The sequence below is a fragment of the Neocloeon triangulifer genome, unplaced genomic scaffold (genome assembly GCF_031216515.1).
Source record: "Neocloeon triangulifer isolate White Clay Creek 2 clone unplaced genomic scaffold, ASM3121651v1 ptg000012l, whole genome shotgun sequence".
Taxonomy (NCBI): domain Eukaryota; kingdom Metazoa; phylum Arthropoda; class Insecta; order Ephemeroptera; family Baetidae; genus Neocloeon; species Neocloeon triangulifer.
Genome location: NW_026775554.1, coordinates 1866349 through 1885945, shown reverse-complemented (window position 1 = coordinate 1885945; position 19597 = coordinate 1866349). Strand labels below are relative to the sequence as shown.

The 19597-nt window shown below is 40.7% G+C and overlaps 4 protein-coding genes and 2 non-coding genes across 11 annotated transcripts in view; 2 read left to right on the top strand and 4 right to left on the bottom strand.

The window, feature by feature from the left end:
* LOC132197796 (transcriptional regulator ERG homolog) overlaps positions 1–10918 on the top strand; it is a 70975-nt gene extending 60057 nt beyond the window's left edge. For 2 of the 6 annotated variants that reach the window (XM_059621346.1, XM_059621350.1), the window contains 5 exons: positions 3593–3670; positions 4871–4918; positions 4974–5163; positions 8198–8409; positions 9928–10918. In XM_059621346.1, coding sequence (XP_059477329.1) covers positions 3593–3670; positions 4871–4918; positions 4974–5163; positions 8198–8409; positions 9928–10061 — 662 coding nt within the window. In that variant the 3' untranslated portion in view covers positions 10062–10918. Of the gene's footprint in view, positions 1–3592; positions 3671–4870; positions 4927–4973; positions 5164–8197; positions 8410–9927 lie in introns of all 6 variants that reach the window. The other 4 variants (XM_059621348.1, XM_059621351.1, XM_059621347.1 and 1 more) reach the window with 3 other exon arrangements.
* Trnag-gcc (transfer RNA glycine (anticodon GCC)) lies at positions 1677–1747 on the bottom strand. Its single transcript has one exon. It is a non-coding gene; the product is annotated as a tRNA-Gly (tRNA).
* Trnag-gcc (transfer RNA glycine (anticodon GCC)) lies at positions 2920–2990 on the top strand. Its single transcript has one exon. It is a non-coding gene; the product is annotated as a tRNA-Gly (tRNA).
* Positions 10919–10929: 11 nt separating the features above from the next.
* LOC132197801 (protein ABHD13) lies at positions 10930–13419 on the bottom strand. Its single transcript, XM_059621359.1, has 5 exons — positions 13019–13419; positions 12726–12957; positions 12481–12674; positions 12256–12416; positions 10930–11600 (listed from the first exon to the last, which is right to left on the bottom strand). The coding sequence occupies exons 1-5, from the start codon at positions 13182–13184 to the stop codon at positions 11307–11309; spliced, it is 1047 nt and encodes a 348-aa protein (XP_059477342.1). The 5' UTR covers positions 13185–13419; the 3' UTR covers positions 10930–11306.
* A 133-nt stretch (positions 13420–13552) lies between these two features.
* Positions 13553–15386, bottom strand: LOC132197800 (splicing factor 3B subunit 4). The gene is made up of 4 exons (XM_059621358.1): positions 15342–15386; positions 15013–15096; positions 14810–14955; positions 13553–14468 (listed from the first exon to the last, which is right to left on the bottom strand). Exons 1-4 carry the CDS (start codon positions 15373–15375, stop codon positions 13632–13634), a joined length of 1101 nt encoding a protein of 366 aa, XP_059477341.1. The 5' UTR covers positions 15376–15386; the 3' UTR covers positions 13553–13631.
* Positions 15387–15835: 449 nt separating this feature from the next.
* Positions 15836–18946, bottom strand: LOC132197291 (ADP-ribosylation factor 1). Its single transcript, XM_059620486.1, has 5 exons — positions 18787–18946; positions 18119–18295; positions 17923–18032; positions 17659–17784; positions 15836–16945 (listed from the first exon to the last, which is right to left on the bottom strand). Exons 2-5 carry the CDS (start codon positions 18264–18266, stop codon positions 16781–16783), a joined length of 549 nt encoding a protein of 182 aa, XP_059476469.1. The 5' UTR covers positions 18267–18295; positions 18787–18946; the 3' UTR covers positions 15836–16780.
* Between the last annotated feature and the right edge of the window lie 651 nt (positions 18947–19597).

Here is a 19597-nt window from a genome sequence, read left to right as displayed (position 1 = left end):
GTATGGCTGGATTTCTCTCAGCAAGCTCTACAACTTTGCTGTGGGGTACAAAATTGAGGGTCACAGGTCAAGGTCACTTTTGGTGACCTCGTGACCTTTGACCTCAAATTTGACAATTTGCCGCCACTTTTTTTACAAATCTGAGATAGCCATTTTGTAGAGCGTAAAATTTTACATAAAATACGTTCTTAAAAAAAGTGGTATGTATCACCCGTTTTTTATTTGAAAAATAAGAAACGCAAAAAACGTGGTTTTCCGAGCTCCGGAAGATGAAAAATAACTTTGAGCCTCTGTAACTTTTTTCCTGTTATATTTAGGACAACATAAGTAATGACAAAAAGTGATCCACTCGACTTGTTCTTTCAGACCACGTGTCGCACATAGTGACCTGGTAACAAAAGGTCATTGACCCTGGTGACCTTTGACCTTACCACAATATATTTTGCAAGTGTGATACATCGTTGGAAAGAACACATTAAGAGGAACATTTTGATCCCCGGATTTTTGCCGTAGCTTTATTAGAAGCAGAGTTATTGCAATATTTCCTAAGTGTAAATATAAAAATTGAGAAAAATTATTGTTAGATCTGCGATAATTTCGCTTCTAATAAAGCTACGGCAAAAATCCGTGTATCAAAATGTTCCTCTTAATGTGTTCTTTCCAACGATGTATCACCCTTGCAAAATATATTGTGGTAAGGTCAAAGGTCACCAGGGTCAATGACCTTTTGTTACCAGGTCACTATGTGCGACACGTGGTCTGAAAGAACAAGTCGAGTGGATCACTTTTTGTCATTACTTATGTTGTCCTAAATATAACAGGAAAAAAGTTACAGAGGCTCAAAGTTATTTTTCATCTTCCGGAGCTCGGAAAACCACGTTTTTTGCGTTTCTTATTTTTCAAATAAAAAACGGGTGATACATACCACTTTTTTTAAGAACGTATTTTATGTAAAATTTTACGCTCTACAAAATGGCTATCTCAGATTTGTAAAAAAAGTGGCGGCAAATTGTCAAATTTGAGGTCAAAGGTCACGAGGTCACCAAAAGTGACCTTGACCTGTGACCCTCAATTTTGTACCCCACAGCAAAGTTGTAGAGCTTGCTGAGAGAAATCCAGCCATACCCGGATTTTTGTTCTACGACCACGGGAAGCCGAGATACAGCCGTTTGAAAATTTCCAAAATCCAATTTTGAACGTCCCGTAAAACCCGTAAATTTGGAGATATTGGGGTAAAACTATATATTTTTGAAAACCTCTTGGTATGGTCTTTAAGCTCCTAGAAAATGGTAAGGATCGCATCACCCTTGCCAACGCATTGTACCTTTCAGGAATTATTGCCGAATAAAGCTTCAATGTTGTAAAATAAATTCAATTAAGATTATGTTAGTTACGGAAGAGTGCATTGGCGATTCTAATAAATGAGAAGTTCAGCCGCTCTTAGCGCCAGAGCATCGTCATCTTCACTATAATTATAGATTAATTCGTGTTGTCAATTAATTCAGAAATCAACGATATTTAAAAAAAATTTAATCAGAAAAGTGCAAAGAAAATCATATGCAAAGTAAATTATTGCAATCCATTTCAGCTCCTCGCTAATATATGTAAAAATTTTGTGAATTGAAAGTTCTAAATTTGATACCAAGACTTGTATTTTTGACCAAAAGGGCAAAAGATGCATCGGCCGGGAATCGAACCCGGGCCGCCCGCGTGGCAGGCGAGCATTCTACCACTGAACCACCGATGCTTGTAAATCACAACTAATTATTTCACGATTTATAGAAACAAAATCAGAAATAATAAAATTTTACTATTTCATCAGTTATTATTTAAATTAATTTATTTTCCCAACCAAATTTGTGATAATTCTGATTTTGAATAAAGATTTTAGCACTTTTGAAGTGTGGGTGTGATTTTAGAGCGTTTTGCTCACAGGGGGATTCGTTCCGTTCTTTTGTGGCAGGAAGGAATGTGCTTTGTTAAGCACCGAGACACGCTTCGCCGCTCTCCGCGTCAGCAAATTCTATCCCGTGCGAAACTCGAAATTAAGCGAAAGTAATATTCGGCGCCGAGAACGCTCTTTATTTAGTCAGTTTTGAATCTGTGTGTCTATTTTCAAGTTGGGAGCGCGAGATGTGATTGACAGGCACTTTATCACTCTTCCAGTCGGTGCGCGTGCCAAATGCACCCATTCATTCATTCGTCGTCGAATTGAAAAGCAGAACGATAGCGAACGCGAATATTGTTTGCTTATCACTCGGCGCCACCGACACTCTCTTTAAATATTTTCAAAAAAAAATCCTTTATTTGCATAAAAAAGCAATTTCTGCTTTAAAAACAAGTGATGAAGTCTTAATTAGATGCGGTTTGGGAATGAGAAAACAATTGGCAAAAGCCGAGAATTTATATATATTAATTGAATGAAGTCGTTGATGTGCGCGAGTGGCCAGATTATGAACGCGCGTTTCACACAAACACACCTCCCCTCTCGGCCGCATGCAAATGTCGCGCAAACACACATATTTAATAACAAGACTCCCTTTGTTTGAAAAGGGGATCATTTACATTATTCACTCGAGCGTGCCTTTTTATCGTCGGATTATTTTTTAATTAACTGCGTTTTCTACTTTGGCGCTCGCTTTGTTCGTTTTCCGCCGACACCTTCTCTGTAATCATTTCCAACTCACACAAAAATATATAACAAAATTCATCAAATTTTAATGGGATTTTACTTAAAAGCAGCTTGTGATAAAAAAGCTTTTAATTTTACGGTCTCAAGTCCGAAGAGAATTCAAATCGAGGCAGTAAAGCTGACAATATGATTACTGACTGCACTGCTTTGTGACGTCACCGGTGCTCACTTTTGTTATCACTCCACTTCTCAATCCACTACAAATTGTCCGCTAATTGATTACACAAGCATCGGTGGTTCAGTGGTAGAATGCTCGCCTGCCACGCGGGCGGCCCGGGTTCGATTCCCGGCCGATGCATATTTTGCTCAATTTTACCAAAATTTACAATCATTTCAATGATCAACGTTAAAATGCATTAAAATTTGGAGTTCACATCAATCAATATACATTTTGTAATGTATGGAATCCACTTTGTTTGGCATTTATTTTGAATAAAAAATTCATTAGATTTATTTTTGCATTTTATAATTTAAAAAAAAAATCAATTGCTTGATTACGGCAATCTTGGCACATATTTGAAATAAAATTACATTAAATTAATCTGTATTTTTGTTTAAATGTCAAAATTATGAGGAATTAAAAAGCCGAGACTTTCGTCACTTGCATATTCGTACACGAGATAAATAGATAAATCGCCGTCTCTGGTTTCGCTTGGGGACACAAGTTTTGGAAGTCTCTCTTCTTTTGTGTGTGTGTTTTGTGCTCAGCGAGCCGATTTGCCTATTGAAATTGGCTGAAGCGGGGTGACAAGTGGCGGGTGGGCGCCACCCCCGCAGGAAAGGAATCCCCTGTTCTTCTTTCGCACCACTACGCTCGGCAAACACACTTGTCAACCTCCCTTCTTGCTTCTGCGACGTGTGTGCGCGCAAATTAACAAAGTTGGTCGGTCTGTGTTGCAGCTGCGGGCTACGGCAGCAACTCCCTCGGCAGCATGACCAAGTCCTCCCTGGACCCCCACACTCACCTCAGACAGCCAGGTGAGATGGAAACAAACCACCACTCGTCCACTAATCCAAAACTTGCCGGTCAATTTCATTAAGCTCCAACTCAAATAAATCAGTTTCCAAAGGGTTGAAAACTTTATTTTAATGTATTTTAGTAGATTTGTCCTCTAAAAACCCTTTTATTGCCTTTAATTTGATGAAAATGAATGTACATTTACAGAGATCACAGAAATGGGCAACCTGAAAAGAAATGAAAGTTTGAAAAAAATTTCAAAATAAGACAGTAGGAAAGTTTTAATTTGTTCTATTCGACCTTTACCAAATATAGGAATAGTGGCCCAAGGATTTTTTCACCACTCAATTCCTGGTGACCTGAACTTTCCAACGATGTGTCACACTTTATATTTTACAGCCAATTTGAATTTAGTGGTGGGGGAACCTTTCGAACCAATGAGATCGCTTAATTTTTTTAATCATCATTTACTCAACGATTCTCTAGGTGACCATGACCTTTTTGGTCACTAATCGATTATTCTTGGCCACACTTTTACCAACTTAATTCGTCCGATGCCATTCGAAGTTTAAAAAAAGCATTAAGTAATTAATTTTCAAAATTTTATTATTTATTGGAATCAGATCTTTTCTTTGCTGCAGTCCATAGTTTCCTCTTTGAACAGGAATAAGTCATCAATAGGAAACTGAGAAATTAATCGAGAAAAAATAAACTGCGGGAAATTGGTTATAAATTGACTTTTGTCCCTTTCGAATGTGATTCGACTTTTGGCAGAGAGGAAACTGTCGATTCTGGTCATCGGGGGCAATAATTCGGTGTGTGTGGCAAAGAAATCCAACACCGCCGGCGGGCGTGTGTGTTTTCTTGCTCATGTGTTTGCGCGCGCGGCAATATTTGCTCATCAACGCTCACGGGTCATCCGCCCCTGCAAACAGTGACCTGGGGTGGGTCGCGTTTCACTCTCGCGTCCATCGTTCTTCATTATTGCCCGTGTTGACCGTTCCAATTGCGAATCAACTTTTTATTCGGGCCTTGCTCTGCCGAAGTAAAAAAATCTAAAATTTTTCCAAACCGAAAATATACGAAAGAGATTCGGAGAGATAAGAAAGAAAAGAACCCCTCGTGCGTAATGCGAGGGTCATTAGTCGGCAATTGACGTCCCCCTGCTAATAAACAAATATATGATGTACTGACCCTGTTTTGTGTGTGTTTGTTGGCAGATCCGTACCAAATGTTCGGGCCGACGAGCAGCCGCCTCGCCAGCTCTGGTAAGATCGTAAGTGACAAGTTCAAGGTAGAAAATTTGTGGGAATTTGAACGTAGGTTCGGGCCAAATCCAGCTGTGGCAGTTCCTGCTCGAGCTGCTCTCGGACTCGTCGAACGCGGCCTGCATCACCTGGGAGGGCACCAACGGCGAGTTCAAACTCACCGACCCTGACGAGGTCGCCCGCAGGTGGGGCGAGCGCAAGTCCAAGCCCAACATGAACTACGACAAACTCAGCAGAGCTCTCAGGTCAGTATTTTTCATTCATTCAATACATAATTCCATCGTTTTAACAGACAAAAAAATCACATTTTTCCTTAATTTATGAGTGTAAAATTAAATTTACTTTCACGGTTTCAAAGATTCTAATTATATCTTTTAACGTATTGGCTTGGTCTGCGAACTTTTTAAAAAAAAAATTAACTCGGAACAATTCTCAATTATCTTTGACAGAAAAAGTTGATATTAAAAATGAAAAATAAAATGTAAATCGTTTTTGGGTTTTTTGCGTTATTTGAATAGTAAAAAGAATTTAAAAATTGATAAATAAAATGCAGAGATTCAACTTAAATGTAAAAAATTTAATAAAACTACAGCCGTTTTCAAATCTTTTGAAATTGAAAACAAACTAGGGTTGCGAAATTTTGTGCAACGGTTTTGCTGAGCACTTTGTTTCTCACTTCTGGCTTTTGGCGGAGCCGAGGGTTGGTGCGGTGGCGTGCCAGCCACAAAAGACGGCGGCAATCGATATTGGAGCGCGGCCGGGCGGCGGCGGACCTGGCGGGTCATTCTCCGGTTCCGGACGCAGAATGTATTAGGAAATCAAGCCGGAAGAGTGTGTCTCCGGTCCGACTTATGCGCGGCACCTCTTTAAAATATCAACCTTTTCCACCGACCACTCCTTCGCATCAATCAAAAATTCACTGCTTTAATTCCAAAACTCTAAAAGTTTCTCTTTTCTCAAATTGAAAAAGCAACTCACATGCATGGAAATTATCGAGGGAAACCTTTTGTAACAAATTTTTAATTCAATGAAAACAATCAGATTTGGTAAAAATGTCCATTTTAATCAAAGTGAGAATAACTTTCGCTTAATTATAAACCTTACTTAAAATTAATGTGATAAATATTGCTTTAAAATGAGATAAAAATTTAATTTGTTCTTTTAACATTCAACATTTCTGGATTGTGAATTGATAGAAACTTTAATTGATCTAAATTACTTTACTTTTAATATGAATCTTCTCATTTTTCTTTCTTTCCGCGTTGCTGATTCTCGAGCGAATTTAATTGAACGTGGAGTTTTTGTTCTCTTTTTTTATGTCGAAATGGCAAATGACTGTCGGTTGATTGAGCGCGGAGAAAGGAATGGACCCCACGCTGAGTTATTTTAGGCGCTCGATCTTCCTTTCGATTCATTACGCGCCGGTCGGGATTGTCTATTAATGAAAATCAACCCCCGTCATCAAAAGCGGGCGGGGTAATCCAATTGACCGCGCGCGCTCTGTGATGTTGCGCGCCCTTAACGAGACTCGAAACTCGATTGCTCCTCCCTGCATGCGCGTCTCGCAGTCCGTCTGCCGCGACAATCAATCGTTTGCTCGTTTCTCTCCCCGTCGATATTTCCTCTTTTTTTTTGCACACTAACTACTTTAATGTCCACACAAAAAAACTCACTTTCCCGATTACTGAGCTTGCAAAAGCTATTAACGACAACTCTAGGGGCCAAGAAAATCTTTCCTATTTCAAATCAAGTCTTTAATACCATACAAATTATACAATTTTTCAATAAAAAAAAATAAAAAAAAAAAAAAAAAAAAAAAAAAAAAAAACAGTAAACTAGTCCTAAATAGTTCAATTCTGTTTTAAAACGTGTTCATCCTAGGAAATTTAACATATTTTCCACAAATGTTTCTCATTTTTTAGTGAATTTTTTAATAAAATTAAAAAAATAAAACAAAACAGTCCAGATATTAATATTTATTTCCAAGCAATCTTGCGGTTTTTATTTAAGACCAATTCACGTTGAGCAATTAAAACTGAGTTTATATATTGCGAGCGAAAAGAAAAAAGTTGTAAAGAATGAAAAGGCGCGGGTTTGACGTGGCGGCGCCATTAGAGGAGCTGCAAAGGAAGGAAAACGGAAGGAAGGAAAGAGGAAAAGTGCTGGCGGGGCCGGTCGGTCTGCCGGTCGTTGCATGGCATGGGTGCTACCCTTAAACACCCCCATAGCTATGGCACCTTTCGCGTGCTCCGTCATTCACTCGCTTGCGATCATCACACGCTGCCGTGCATTGTTTAATTATTATTCCGGCCTCTCGCGCTTCAGCTCGATCGATTCGAAAACACTCTTTAAAAGGCGCCCCCAGATTCAAATCAAACGCAACCAGAGTAAGACGCATACGCCGAATCTGTTGCCGGTCTGTTTTTTTTTTCAAAACGGACAATTTTTCCAATTACGATTAATATTTTTTATTCTTTCTTTAAAGCTTTAAATAACTCTTTATAGCTCGATTTGTTCTAACATCTTTTATAATTCATGGATGGGGAAAAGTTAATTCCTTCAGTTGTATTGTATTGAATTTGTATAATTTTGAATGTATAAATGTTGTATCCCGTTATGGGCAGCAATTGCCTTTGTGATATATCAATAAACACAATTTGCAACTAAATCATTTAAATTTGACATAAAATCACGTGATTCTACCAAACAATACACGTACTTTGGAAATTCAAAATTAAAAGAAAATAGATGACCAACCAAATTCAAAAGGATAATTATCTTGAAGCTAAAAATTACTTCTTAGATACTCTTTTTGATCAAATAATTTTATATTTTTACACCTATTTTGTTACTTTTCAATAATATTATGTTCAAATTAACATTTTTATAACTTAATTAAGTAAAAAACAATTTAATTTCAAATTTGATAGCATTCATAGTAATTAATCTGAGAATTTTTGTAAAGCAATTTACAGTTCGATTCAAAATTTAACAGTATTAAATTTGTCAATGTGTTCAAAAAGTTTAAAACTTTGATATCTTTTGCAAAACTCCAATTAAATTGACATCAAAAAGATAAAAATTTGGTATTTTTTATATTTTTGAAAATTTGTAATTGTTGCGTTCGTGTTGAAATTCCATGTTTTTTACGATTTTGTCGAATTGAAAACGGAGCGCAACACCCGAAGCAAAGACGATTTCGAAGAAGAAACGCCTCTCGTCGCTGCGGGGGTTGATTCCAAGTTGCATACTGATGTGTGCGTGGGTCTTTTGTTTCAGATACTACTACGATAAGAACATAATGACCAAAGTGCACGGCAAGCGGTACGCGTACAAGTTCGATTTCCAGGGGCTGGCGGCGGCCACGCAGCCGGCGGCCGCCGACCCGGCCGCCTACAAGTACCAGAGCGACCTGTTCATGTCCAGCTACCACCACCACTCGACCAAACTCAACTTCATGAGTCCGCACGCAGCCATCCCGTCCTCCTCAGGTGAAACCAAATTTCAATTCTCCACACAAATTAATTCGACCGAAACATGCCAGATTTCCATCACAATTGCATTATTATGCCACGTCGTTTGCGCTTGCCACGGAAGAAAAAAAATTATCATAAAAATTCCACTTTCTCCCCTGATCAATTTCCTCTTTTTTATTCGAAGCAAACACGAAACTTTTTTGTTCTTTCCTAATTTGGTGAATAAAACTCTCTTTCGACTCCAATAAAGAACATTTTAGATAAAATTGGCCTTTAAATATAGTCCCATGAACATCCCAAGAGTCACAAGAATATTCAAGAAATATTTTGGAAATATAAAAAAAAACTTTCCTGCATTACAAATATTAATTAATAAGAGCAACAAGGTTTTTTTTAAATTTCAATAAATTTTTTTCCAATTTAGTTTAAAATCGAATGGTGATTAAAAAAAAAATGTTTTTTTGCATTTTTTAATTTACTTCTCTAAAATTAATGAATTTATCAAACCAAAGATTCTCCTGTTTTGCGTTTATTAATTAAAAAGATAACCAATAATTTGAAATCCACACTGTAGATTATGGGCAGCATTTTTCTAACTTCTTTTATGAGAAAAAATCGAAACAAATTAAAAAACAAATCTCCGTGTTTCCGCGAAACTCGTTTTGCTTTAAAAGTTTTAACAACATTTGCCGGCGGCGCGTGTTATTTTGTGGAGAGGCGAAAGTTTCAGACAAAGAACTTTGATAATAACGCGCGAGCGATGAACTTTGCGACACAATGGGCGCCGTAATGACGCTCGTCGTCGTCGCTAATGCACAAATCGCTCGCTCGCTGCTCTCTCTCGCAGGTTTGCATGTTCAAATATATATACATTATTATTGCTTCCAAATATAATGGCGAGCGCTTAGGCAGGGGTGCAGGCAGAGCAACTTTGAAATAAGGGCAAAACGTGAGACGACAACTTAAAAGCACGCGGAACGAAGTAAGGGGCGTTCAAGAGTCTTTGATCCGGCGGCTTTTCCGCAGCCACCCCTGCCATCTCGCGACACATACTGCCCGCTCCACTTTCGTGTCGAGCGGGTTGCCTATAGCAGTATACTTGACTAAATACGTAAACTTTCAAAAAAGACAATTTTCTTTTCTCTTGAGCTTGACCAGAGCTTGAGATTAGACGAATTTTTAAATTTCAAAGAAAAAATGTGATAGAAATTCTTAAAATTTTTAGATCAAAATTGAAGTCATGAATAAAACCGAATCAAATTTGGACAGAATTTTATTGAATTTAGCTAATTTCATATTTGATTCCTTTAACAATAAAAAATGTATATACATAAATTTATCTAAGAAGAAATACAGAGTTTCAAACGTCTTAACTATAATAATCCTTTTCGATCGCAGTTCAAACTTAATAATTCACTAATTATTTGCGGTTATGGAATTGATAGATTCAAGAAACACCAACATTCTTTATTCTTAACGAGATTTATATGAAAATTTGCACTATAATAAAATTTGAAATTGTGTTTGTTGCAGCGAGCATATTCCCGTCGCCGTCGTCGTACTGGAGCAGTCCGGGCGCCAACCTGTACTCGAACATCGCGGCGGCGTCGACGCACTCGATGCCGCACCACCCGACGCACTTGGGCTCGTATCCGCACTACGCATGACAAAGCTCGTGGGAGCCGCCGACGAGCACGTCGCCGACCCCCCCGTTCCGCACGGGCCGCCTCTGAACATTGTGCAACGCAAGTACCTTCTTTCCCAGCCAAGTGCGAAAGTGCAAGTGTAAATAATAATAATGACGAAAATCGCTGTCAAATTCATGGACCGCGAAGAAAATTTTTTTCATTCTCAAACGGAGACAAAAATTGGCACCTCCAAATTTGATTCAAATTCCAGGACCACAATGGTAAATTTGTTTTCCTCAATATTGAGGAAAACAAATTTACCATTGTGGTCCTGTAAGAAAATAAAACGTTCAAGAAGAAACCCAGTCTAGTCCTTGCAAAGAATCATTTGGAATCTATGTAAATAATTATATAAAATTAAGTAGTATTTTTATTTTGATCTCTCGTCTATATTCAAATACCATAGGCTGTTTGTATTTATCGATAGACTGGCAGATAATGTGTAGGTGTTAAGAGTAGTCGAATAACAAAATGATGCCTGCCTCTAGAGCGAGAGTCTGTATGTATTTTGGAATTGTGTCGTTTGAAATATACATTTAACTGAGGTGCCAAAATATATATGAGGGCAGGCGTGTCTGTAAATAAAATTATATAGAAAAAACCAACTCAATAAAATACCCAATAAAAGTAACTAGTCCATATCTAAGGAATTATGCATTTTATGATCGTCTCTCTTCTCTTATTCAATGTGATATGCTTTCGATCTCATTTTGATTTCTAGCATTATTCTTATTAGGATCAGGATGTAAATGTATCTCTTCCCTGTTGATTGATATAAAAATTACTGTTGTGACTTCTAATAAATATAAATGGACCTGACAAGGAATAAAAAAAAATCATTTCTTGTTTATTTTGTTTGTTTATTCTCACCTTAAACGTAGGCAGTGACAAGCAAACTGCTGAGTAATAATCTTTGGCTGGTAACTGCGACTTTGCCACAAATCACGAAGTGCAAGATTTAAAAGTTTCAACGTCATCACAATGATTTTCGTCTTTCCCGAACAACAAATTTCTGGATTACAAAAATATCCATTTTGCAAAGTTGTCCGTACAATTTCTAATAAAATCCGTGGTCAACTTGAAAAAACAAATTTCAGCATTTTTATTTCTACTTAAGTATTGTAAGTATGTAACTTGTATTTTGCTTTTAAAAGACTACCAGAAGAGATGTGACCACTACAACTAGCGCTCAAATTGGAAAGGTTGACTTGACTGGGTGTTTTATCACATGGGGGGGTCGGCCCTGGTCGGGGGCAGGGTCGTGGGGGGCGCGGGGGCCGCCTCGGAGGGGTTGCGGCCGCGCAGCTCCTGCAGGAAGGTGTTGATGGCGTGGTAGTAGCCGTGGCAGGTCCACGTCTCGTTGTGCGACCCCGTCTCGAAGCACAGCAGCTGCTTGTGGATGCTGCCGCACCGCTGGCTCAACACGGTCATCATCCGTGGCGGCACCAACGTGTCCGCCAAGCCCGAGATGAACAGCGACGGACGCGCCATGCACGGCGCCTTCTCGTAACTTGGGAACTGAAAATTTCAATTACTTTTAGAAATTGTTTCGAAATAAAATATTTTTGTATTCAAAAGTGACCAAATTCCCAGTTTTTAACTAAGAATTGTGTTTTATTTGAAAAGATGTTTAAAGAAAACATTGTTGAAAAAAAACTGATCAAAAGAATGAGCACAAACACTTGATCTACAATTGATTTGAAAAAGTTCCCTAAATCAAGGAAACATTTTAAAATATTCAATGAACTGCTAACCTTGATCAAATCTAAATTAATTTACAGAGGCACTTGATCTTATTGAAACGGAGAAAATTTTGGTAAGAATTCACCCCACTTGGAGGAAGTATCAGATTAATAGTTCAAAATGTTTAGCCTCAATTTAGATTAAGAAGGTGAACATGAAATCAAACTTCCTTCAAAAATGTTTTATGGAGATTAGATTTGAAAATTTTAATCCACCTTTGCCAATTATTATTTCAGTTCAGTTATACTCGTTTTCTAAAAGGGACTGCAAAAGTTTAATAAAATTGCATTTCTAAAATAATCATTAAAATCTTATTAAGGTGATTGATCATCAAACTTTTTTCTTATTCCATTTTATCAAAAGGTCTCAGATGGAGAATTGAGCCATTTTTACAAATAATACTAATAAAATTTAAAAAAAAAACCTGTACCTTATTCTTGTAGCAAATCAAAGGAAGAGATCTGATGAGTCTCGAACCGAGCAAAATGTGCGCCATGTCAGGGATGCTGGTGAAAGAGTTCTCGATGATGACGCACCAAATCTTAGGCGCGCAGTCCACCCTACAGACCAAATCCACGGCTACCGACCCTCCTGCAGAATCATTCAATAATTTCAGGTTGAAACAAAATAAAGTTTAAAGTTTAAATATTCGAACCAAGCGATCGTCCGAAAACCACAATTTCCTTGTGGTTGACGTCCTTCCTGGAGGTGAGGTAGTGCAGGGCAGCTTGTGCGTCGAGGTACAGACCCTCCTCGGAAGGGGAACCCTGAGACATTCCGTAGCCGCGGTAGTCGAGCAGCAGAATGTTGCAGCCGAGCTGGTGGTACAGCCCGAGGGCGTTGTGCAGCCTGGACACAAATTTCATCAAAAAATTTAAGGTTTTTCCATTTCAATGAGACCTGTGGCCCATGTTGCCGGCGTTGCCGTGCAGGAAGAGCAGGGTGGGGGCAGTGGGGGCCTTCGGAGGCGGCTGTCTGATGAAGAACATGTGCAAGAGGGTGCCGTCCAGCGACCTGATGAACAAATTCTCGTACGGAAGACCAAACATGGACGGCACGGGGACGAACACGCGCGAGTGGGACGGCTGCTCAGGGTGGTACAAGAGGTGGTCCTCGGCGTGGTACACGATGCCTGGAACAATGGAGTTTTGAATTCGATTTTTTTTTTATATGATTAATTAATGAAAACAAACCAGCGATGGCGATGCAGAGGAGGAGGAAGGCGAGCAGGCCGCCGTACACCCAGTAGAGGAGCACGCAGCCCAGCAGCATCGAGCCCGACCACGCCCAGCACCCCATGGCCACCTTGCCCACGAACCTGAGCACCACCGCGGCCTTCAACACCATCAGCCGGGCCATCTCGTCCCTTCCAAATCAAGCAGGGTGCTCACTCAGGTCGCGACGACTGCGAGCGCACTCGCCACAAATAGGCCATTTTTCGGCCACCGTCCGTGCGGCCAATCGACGGCAGTTCTCGAAGTGGTCGGCAGAGATTTAGGAAGCCGCAGAATTCAATTGGAAATTTAATTTATATTGCTAATTTTTGCTACGCACAGATAAATAAACATCCTGCCTTTTTAGTGGAGTGGGCGAATTTCAACGCGAGCGCTGCCACTCGTCCGAAGTGACCAACTAAATTGCCCCGCCCCTTTTTTGGTGAATTTCATTTAAAAGCAGAAAAACTTTATACTTTTGAATGATTAGTTTTTTCAACAAAACATAAACTATTACTGCAAATTTACATCATACCATTTATTCAGAATCTCGTCATTTACACGCAAAAAATAAAAAGAAATGCAGATTGATTTACCAACCACCACCCTGTTCTTCTGGCGGCGGAGGCGGCCGCATCATCCGAGTAGGAGGGGGCGGCGGAGGCGGAGGCCCGTGAGGCGGGAAAGGTGGCCTGGCGAAGGGTGGGGGCGGTCTCCAGCCCCCAGGAGGCGGCGGCGGGCCGCCCATGCCTTGCGCCTGCCACGGAGGCATCATCCTGGGCGGACCTGGAGGCATAGGGGCCATGTTCGGGGGCATGGGTGGCATGTTTGGTGGCATCGGAGGCCTGCTCTGAGGTGGAGGGGGCATCGGGGGCAGCGGAGGCTGCGCAAGGCCCATGCCCATGGGCATGCCGCTTGGAGGCGGCACAGGGGGTGGAGGCGGCAGGTTTGCTGGAGGTGCTGGCGGGGGCGGCGGAACCATGGTGATCCCGGCATGTGTCATCGGGGGTGGAGGCGGCACGATTGGGATGGGCGGCACCGAAGGAGGCGGCGCGTCCGCGAACAGCTGATGGGGTCGGTCGGCCTGCGAGAGAGGGTTCTGGGCGGCCAGGAGGCGCTCGGCCGCCGAGCCGTGTCGCTCGCCCTTGGAGTCCTTCTTGAAGGCGTACGACACCGAGATGGGCCGGTTGCACAGGTACTGTCCGTTCATCGCCTCGATGGACGCGTCTGACGCCTCAAAACTGGCAAAGTTGATGAAGGCGAAGCCCTTCGAGTTTCCACTCTCAGGGTCGCGCATGATCTTCGGCGTCTGCAGAATCACCCCGAAGGCAGAGAACGTGTCGTACAGCAACTTCTCGTCCACCTCGGGATCAAGGTTGCCGATGAAGATGTTGGCGCCTACGTCCAGGTTCTTCTGATGCGCCGAAGCCTGCACAAAAAACGATTATTATAATTCATATGACTCAGTTAGAGACTAGAACAAGAGATTTCTTAGCTTAGGAAAAAGTACTTATGTCTCGTCTTTAAACAAATTTTTTAATACTGTGGTTAACATATATAAGAAATGCGCTAGTGAAAAATTGAAGTAACCAATATGGTCAAGGCAAGATTTTATAAGAAAAGGAAGAAAAATTAATTTTTGTAGAATAATTGGCTTGCAATTAAATAAATTTTATAAGATAGATATCTCAGATCAATGAAAACGCTGACAGTAGGAAATAATAATTCTTCAAATCTCCTATAAATTCCTTTCAGAATATTTTTTCGCACCTTGTTGACTCTGATGGGTTTTCCATACAATTTAATCATGTTCATGATTTTGATTGCGTAGTCGGCGTCGTCCTCACCCATGAACTCGACAAAGCCATAGCCCTGGTGCATTTGGGAGACGCGGTCCTTCGGCATGTGCACGTTGACTGGAGAAAAACTCAAATCAGCAAACATTTTTACTTGTAATTTAAAGAGGTACTCACCAACGGGTCCACTTTGGACAAAGAGTTCCCACAAAAGAGCCTCGGAGACCTTCTCGTCCAGACCTCCAACGTAGATGGTGGCATCTGGAAAAACACAAATTCATATTTAATAATTTAAAGTTTATTTTTATCAAAATCAGAATGGAAACAAAATGCAAACAAGGTGAGGACAAAGCGTGTGTCGCGCCAATTGAATTTGCAGTGAAAGTACGGCCGTTTGTGGCTTTTTAAATTGAAAATACTAAACTCGAATTGTTCAAAAGCAATCCGAACAACCAGCATCGGAGGCATTTAGCGAAATAAATGTGCAAAAAGCGAAAAATACTTGCCTTGATTGCGTTCTGCAATCGGTCCGGCCGCCATCTTTGTTGTTGTTAAAAAAGCCTTAAAAGCCTCGCCGGCCGGCAAGGGCGGGAAAAGTTTGAAATGCAAAGAACTTTCGAATGGCAGCATATCGATTAAAACTCCCTTTTGATCGGTAATGAAATTTTATTGGACATTAAGCAAAATTATAGTTTTGTGTTTAATGTTTTTAACTTTATTGCATGAACTGAAAATCGGAGTGAAAAATCTGATATATAATAATAATTTACGAAGCATCAAGTTGTTTTGCTCGAACCAAATGAGAGATGCATAAAATAAATAGCTCGTGTTGTCGTGATTGCAAAAGATCGAAACGCAGCTGCTTAATCGTCACCAGCGTTCCACGTGTTCCATTACAGCTTCTTAATAATAGTAAAGCCTTAATTAATAAAAAAAGGAGAACACAAGACACAGCGAGAACATTATTATGATGTTTGCGTATAGAAACTCGGTTTAAGAATTATTTTGCTCAAAGTCAATATTATTTCCATACTTTTTTCTCAATTACTTTTGTGATTAGCACAAGTACATGGAAATTCACAAGAATGGCATCCAATTAAAACCTCATATACAATATTGAAACAATAATCGATCTGAAAAAGTCAACATAGACACTATTCATGTTTGTGATATCGAGAAGGTAGTTAAGAGTGAGTGAGTGTGTGTGTGAAGCCTGCACCTTTCAATTTACGCTCAGGGAAAGGATCAACTGACTGGCAAACTTGGGGCTTGAAACAATCAATAATAATCAGACGGACCGAAAGAGAGAAAGAGACTTGGTGTGGTTCGAGTGCGGCTTAATTCTATAAGTACAGAGGGGATCAATTCAGATGACGGAATGTACGTACGATATAATAACTAAATTAATTATACTAAAAATATATATATTTCCTTCTGCCCAGAGCGAATACAGCCAGAGTTAATCTTCTCCCTTGCTAAAAACACTCGGGGCGAGTCGCGCCCGCCTGGGTGCGGCCACAAAGCACCCCTCCACTTTTAAACAAGTATAAAAAGCAATAATTCGGTTTCGGGGTGCAGAGTGGGCGCCGGTTGAGGGTGGAGCGACTCGCCTTGCCAATCAGACGTTTCAGTCTTTCGAGCAGCTGGCCGGCCGAAAACAACAAAATGGAAAACGTGCACACTTATTTGAAAGCAACAATTTCTTTTTTTTCTGGATAAATTTGGGCTGGAGTAGTAGTAGTTGTAGCCTCGAGGAGTCCTTGCAGAGTTCGTGGATGAGGGGAGGGTGCCGGCAGCGCAGGGGGCAGCGCGTGGGCGGCCGGCACGCTCCCGAGTCTCACACTCACTGGACAGACACACCACTTGCAGCAACAACAAACTGCGCGCGCTCTTCTTTCTTTCTTTCTGTGCGGCGGTGCTGATGCAGCAGCCCTCTGTCCGGCTCTTAGCGGTTGGCGTTCTTCAGCTGGTTGGACAGCCAGTCGAGTCCCTCGTATAGTCCGTCCCCGCTGGTCGCACACGTGGCCTGGATGTACCAGTTGCGGTTCCTTAACGAGTGCAGGCCCAGCTTGTCTGTGATCTCGGCGGCGTTCATCGCATTAGGCAAATCCTATAAAATTTTCACTCGTCAGTATTCTCCACAAAATGAATTACTTTTTATTAATAATGATGATTTAATTAGCTTTGTCTTTAAATTATCATAAATTGTAATACTGTGAAGGACTGGATTAAAAATCAATATTTCTCCTGATAGGAAGTTTTTAAATTGCCCAACTTTAACAAACTAAATTTCACTGAACCACAGTTAGCGAGATGAAATCAATGTGGAGTTAAATCGCAAAAATATTATGCACTGTCAAAAACATTTCTCAATTTTGATATGAAATATGTTTAAGGAAAAAAGCACCACAATTGAAGCTACAATGATTGGAGTTTTTCCTTTTGAATTCAAATAACTGAACTAAAGTTAACTTACTTTATCAAACTTTCTAATCAATGGCATGACCATACTTTTATGATCGTTTTCTTTTGTAATTAATACTTCAAACTTAATAACCTAAAATACCTCTGAAGATGCAACAGTAATCGATTAATGATTGATTTTGATTCAAACTTGAGATCAATTTTATTTTGTATAAAATTAACTGTAAAGTGTGGTTAAAAGTTAAAATACAGATAATTAAAATTTTAAGTTACCCTAAATTTTAATATTAATTTCAAAGCAAAATCTTGCGTCAAATAATTTTTTTTTTAATATTTGAAAACTTCCAGTATCCAAGCGAGATAAAATGCTCTCGATCAGTCGGGAATGACAAAACTTACTTGTTTGTTAGCAAAAATCAAGAGCACAGCATCCCTCAACTCATCCTCCGCCAGCATTCTCATTAACTCCTCTCTTGCTTCGCCAATTCTTTCTCTATCGTTGCTGTCTACCACAAAAATCAATCCCTGCAAACAACACGCTCATTTCAAAACTAATTAAACACGAGATTATCTTCGGCAAGAGAAAGAATGGTGTCAGCGTCCACTTGCAAACAAACATCTTTATCTGTGCCGAGCGTTGCGGAAGCAAAATTATTCGCAAACCTGTGTGTTTTGGAAGTAGTGCCGCCACAGAGGCCTGATCTTGTCTTGGCCGCCGACGTCCCACACTGTGAAGCTGATGTTTTTGTATTCCACTGTTTCTACGTTGAACCCTGCGCACGGAAATAAACCAAAATTAGAATAAAAACGAGTACAAGGAAATAGAGTTCTGGTGATTTGGCACTTTCGATTTCCTCACCAATGGTCGGGATGGTCGTGACGATTTCGCCGAGCTTGAGTTTGTAGAGGATGGTAGTTTTACCAGCAGCATCTAACCCGACCATCAATATTCTCATCTCCTTTTTGCCGAATAGGCCTTTGAAGAGGTTTGCGAACATGTTACCCATGGTGACGTCTTTGTGTGGATCTCAGTGGCCTGGAACGCACAAATCATTAATTAATATTCAAGTCTCGCAGCCAAGAGGATGCGTTCGGCACGGGGTGTCCGGCAGGCACACGCCCCGTCCCGGCGGACGCCCGTGCCGAGAATAGAGCAAATTTCGGTTGAATCGGACAGGGGGTGAAAGCGACCTCACGATTTGTGCGCACTTAAAGCGTAAACGTCACTGCGAACACGTCAAGTGCCGTTGCAAGCCGATCGCTGACGTTTGCCCTGAAATCGTTCCAAACTCGATTTCAAGTCGTCCGAGCGGCCATCAAGCTTCCTCAGGTGCACTGGACGCGTCCGAGAGGGGCGAGAAGGGACACGCGGCGCCGTACGAAACAAATCGCGGGTGCGAATTTCGGCGGCGAACACGCAATCTGGGTGCTGCCGAGGATGCGACGCAGAAATACGGCGGCCGGGGCCGAACTTGAACGCTTTTCGGCCAGGGCGGTTCGGACGGCGTCGGACGGGAAGATACTCACGTCTCAAGAAGCCGATTTACTCGTCCCAAATGACACTGACAGTGTCGTTTATTCCGGCTTTGTCGGCTGCACCTTACGTCAAAATGGCCGACGTGGAGGAAGAACGAATTTTCGATGTTGGTGCCACGTAAGGGGGCTCCAGGAATGATTCCATTGGTCGATGCCGGTCACGTGACGCGGCGCCACTTACCCTGCCTGAACACAGATGGCGCGATCTGCTCCTCAAAGCTGCCGAAGCGCCAAAAAAACAGGCGGACCGAGAAAGAATTTCACACAGAAAGCAATAAAGTACCGCTATTATCGCTAATTACGCAATTAAATCTTTATTTGGCCGAGCAATTGAGCTTCCTTGTTCATAACTGAATGCTTCAATCGCAGTTAAAATCACTCTAATCAACGCAAAAAAGAAAATCAAGAGACCAAAATAAAATAATTATTTATGCATGTCATCAATGCACTGCGCTGCGTTTAAGTTTCAACTTCATTCGCTTCATTCAATCGCAAAATTTTGTGATTCTTTGAAATATTTGAAATCTTCTCTATTAAAATAATCATTTCTTCAGTCAAGTTTGGGCAGAAAATATGTATAAAGCCCCTCTATAGTATTATCGAAAGTGTGAAAATCGGTAAAAAATCTCTGCATTTTGTGACGTGTTATCTTTTTGACTCACCGCCGTGTTGGTCCAAACGTGAGTCACTTCTCTGTCTTGTCTTGGTTCCATTCATTAACGCAATAGTCTTACACTTTTACGTCAGCTAACGTAACACAACGTGACTATCTATTTAAAAAAAGATAACCCAAAAGGAGATA

Bases quoted from the DNA above. Each gene is read 5' to 3' on its own strand.
- LOC132197801 (XM_059621359.1), bottom strand. From the start codon at position 13,184: ATGGCCCGGCTGATGGTGTTGAAGGCCGCGGTGGTGCTCAGGTTCGTG. The intron at 12,958-13,018 runs GTTTGTTTTCAT...CCATTGTTCCAG, and splicing joins CCTCTGCATCGCCATCGCTG to GCATCGTGTACCACGCCGAG. The intron at 12,417-12,480 runs GTTCGAATATTT...ATGATTCTGCAG, and splicing joins GGTTTTCGGACGATCGCTTG to GAGGGTCGGTAGCCGTGGAT.
- LOC132197800 (XM_059621358.1), bottom strand. From the start codon at position 15,375: ATGGCGGCCGGACCGATTGCAGAACGCAATCAAG. The intron at 14,956-15,012 runs GTGAGTACCTCT...GTTTTTCTCCAG, and splicing joins TGTCCAAAGTGGACCCGTTG to TCAACGTGCACATGCCGAAG. The intron at 14,469-14,809 runs GTGCGAAAAAAT...TTTTTTGTGCAG, and splicing joins AACCCATCAGAGTCAACAAG to GCTTCGGCGCATCAGAAGAA.
- LOC132197291 (XM_059620486.1), bottom strand. From the start codon at position 18,266: ATGGGTAACATGTTCGCAAACCTCTTCAAAGGCCTATTCGGCAAAAAG. The intron at 17,785-17,922 runs GTTTGCGAATAA...TGTTGTTTGCAG, and splicing joins ACTACTTCCAAAACACACAG to GGATTGATTTTTGTGGTAGA. The intron at 16,946-17,658 runs GTAAGTTTTGTC...AAAATTTTATAG, and splicing joins TGATTTTTGCTAACAAACAA to GATTTGCCTAATGCGATGAA.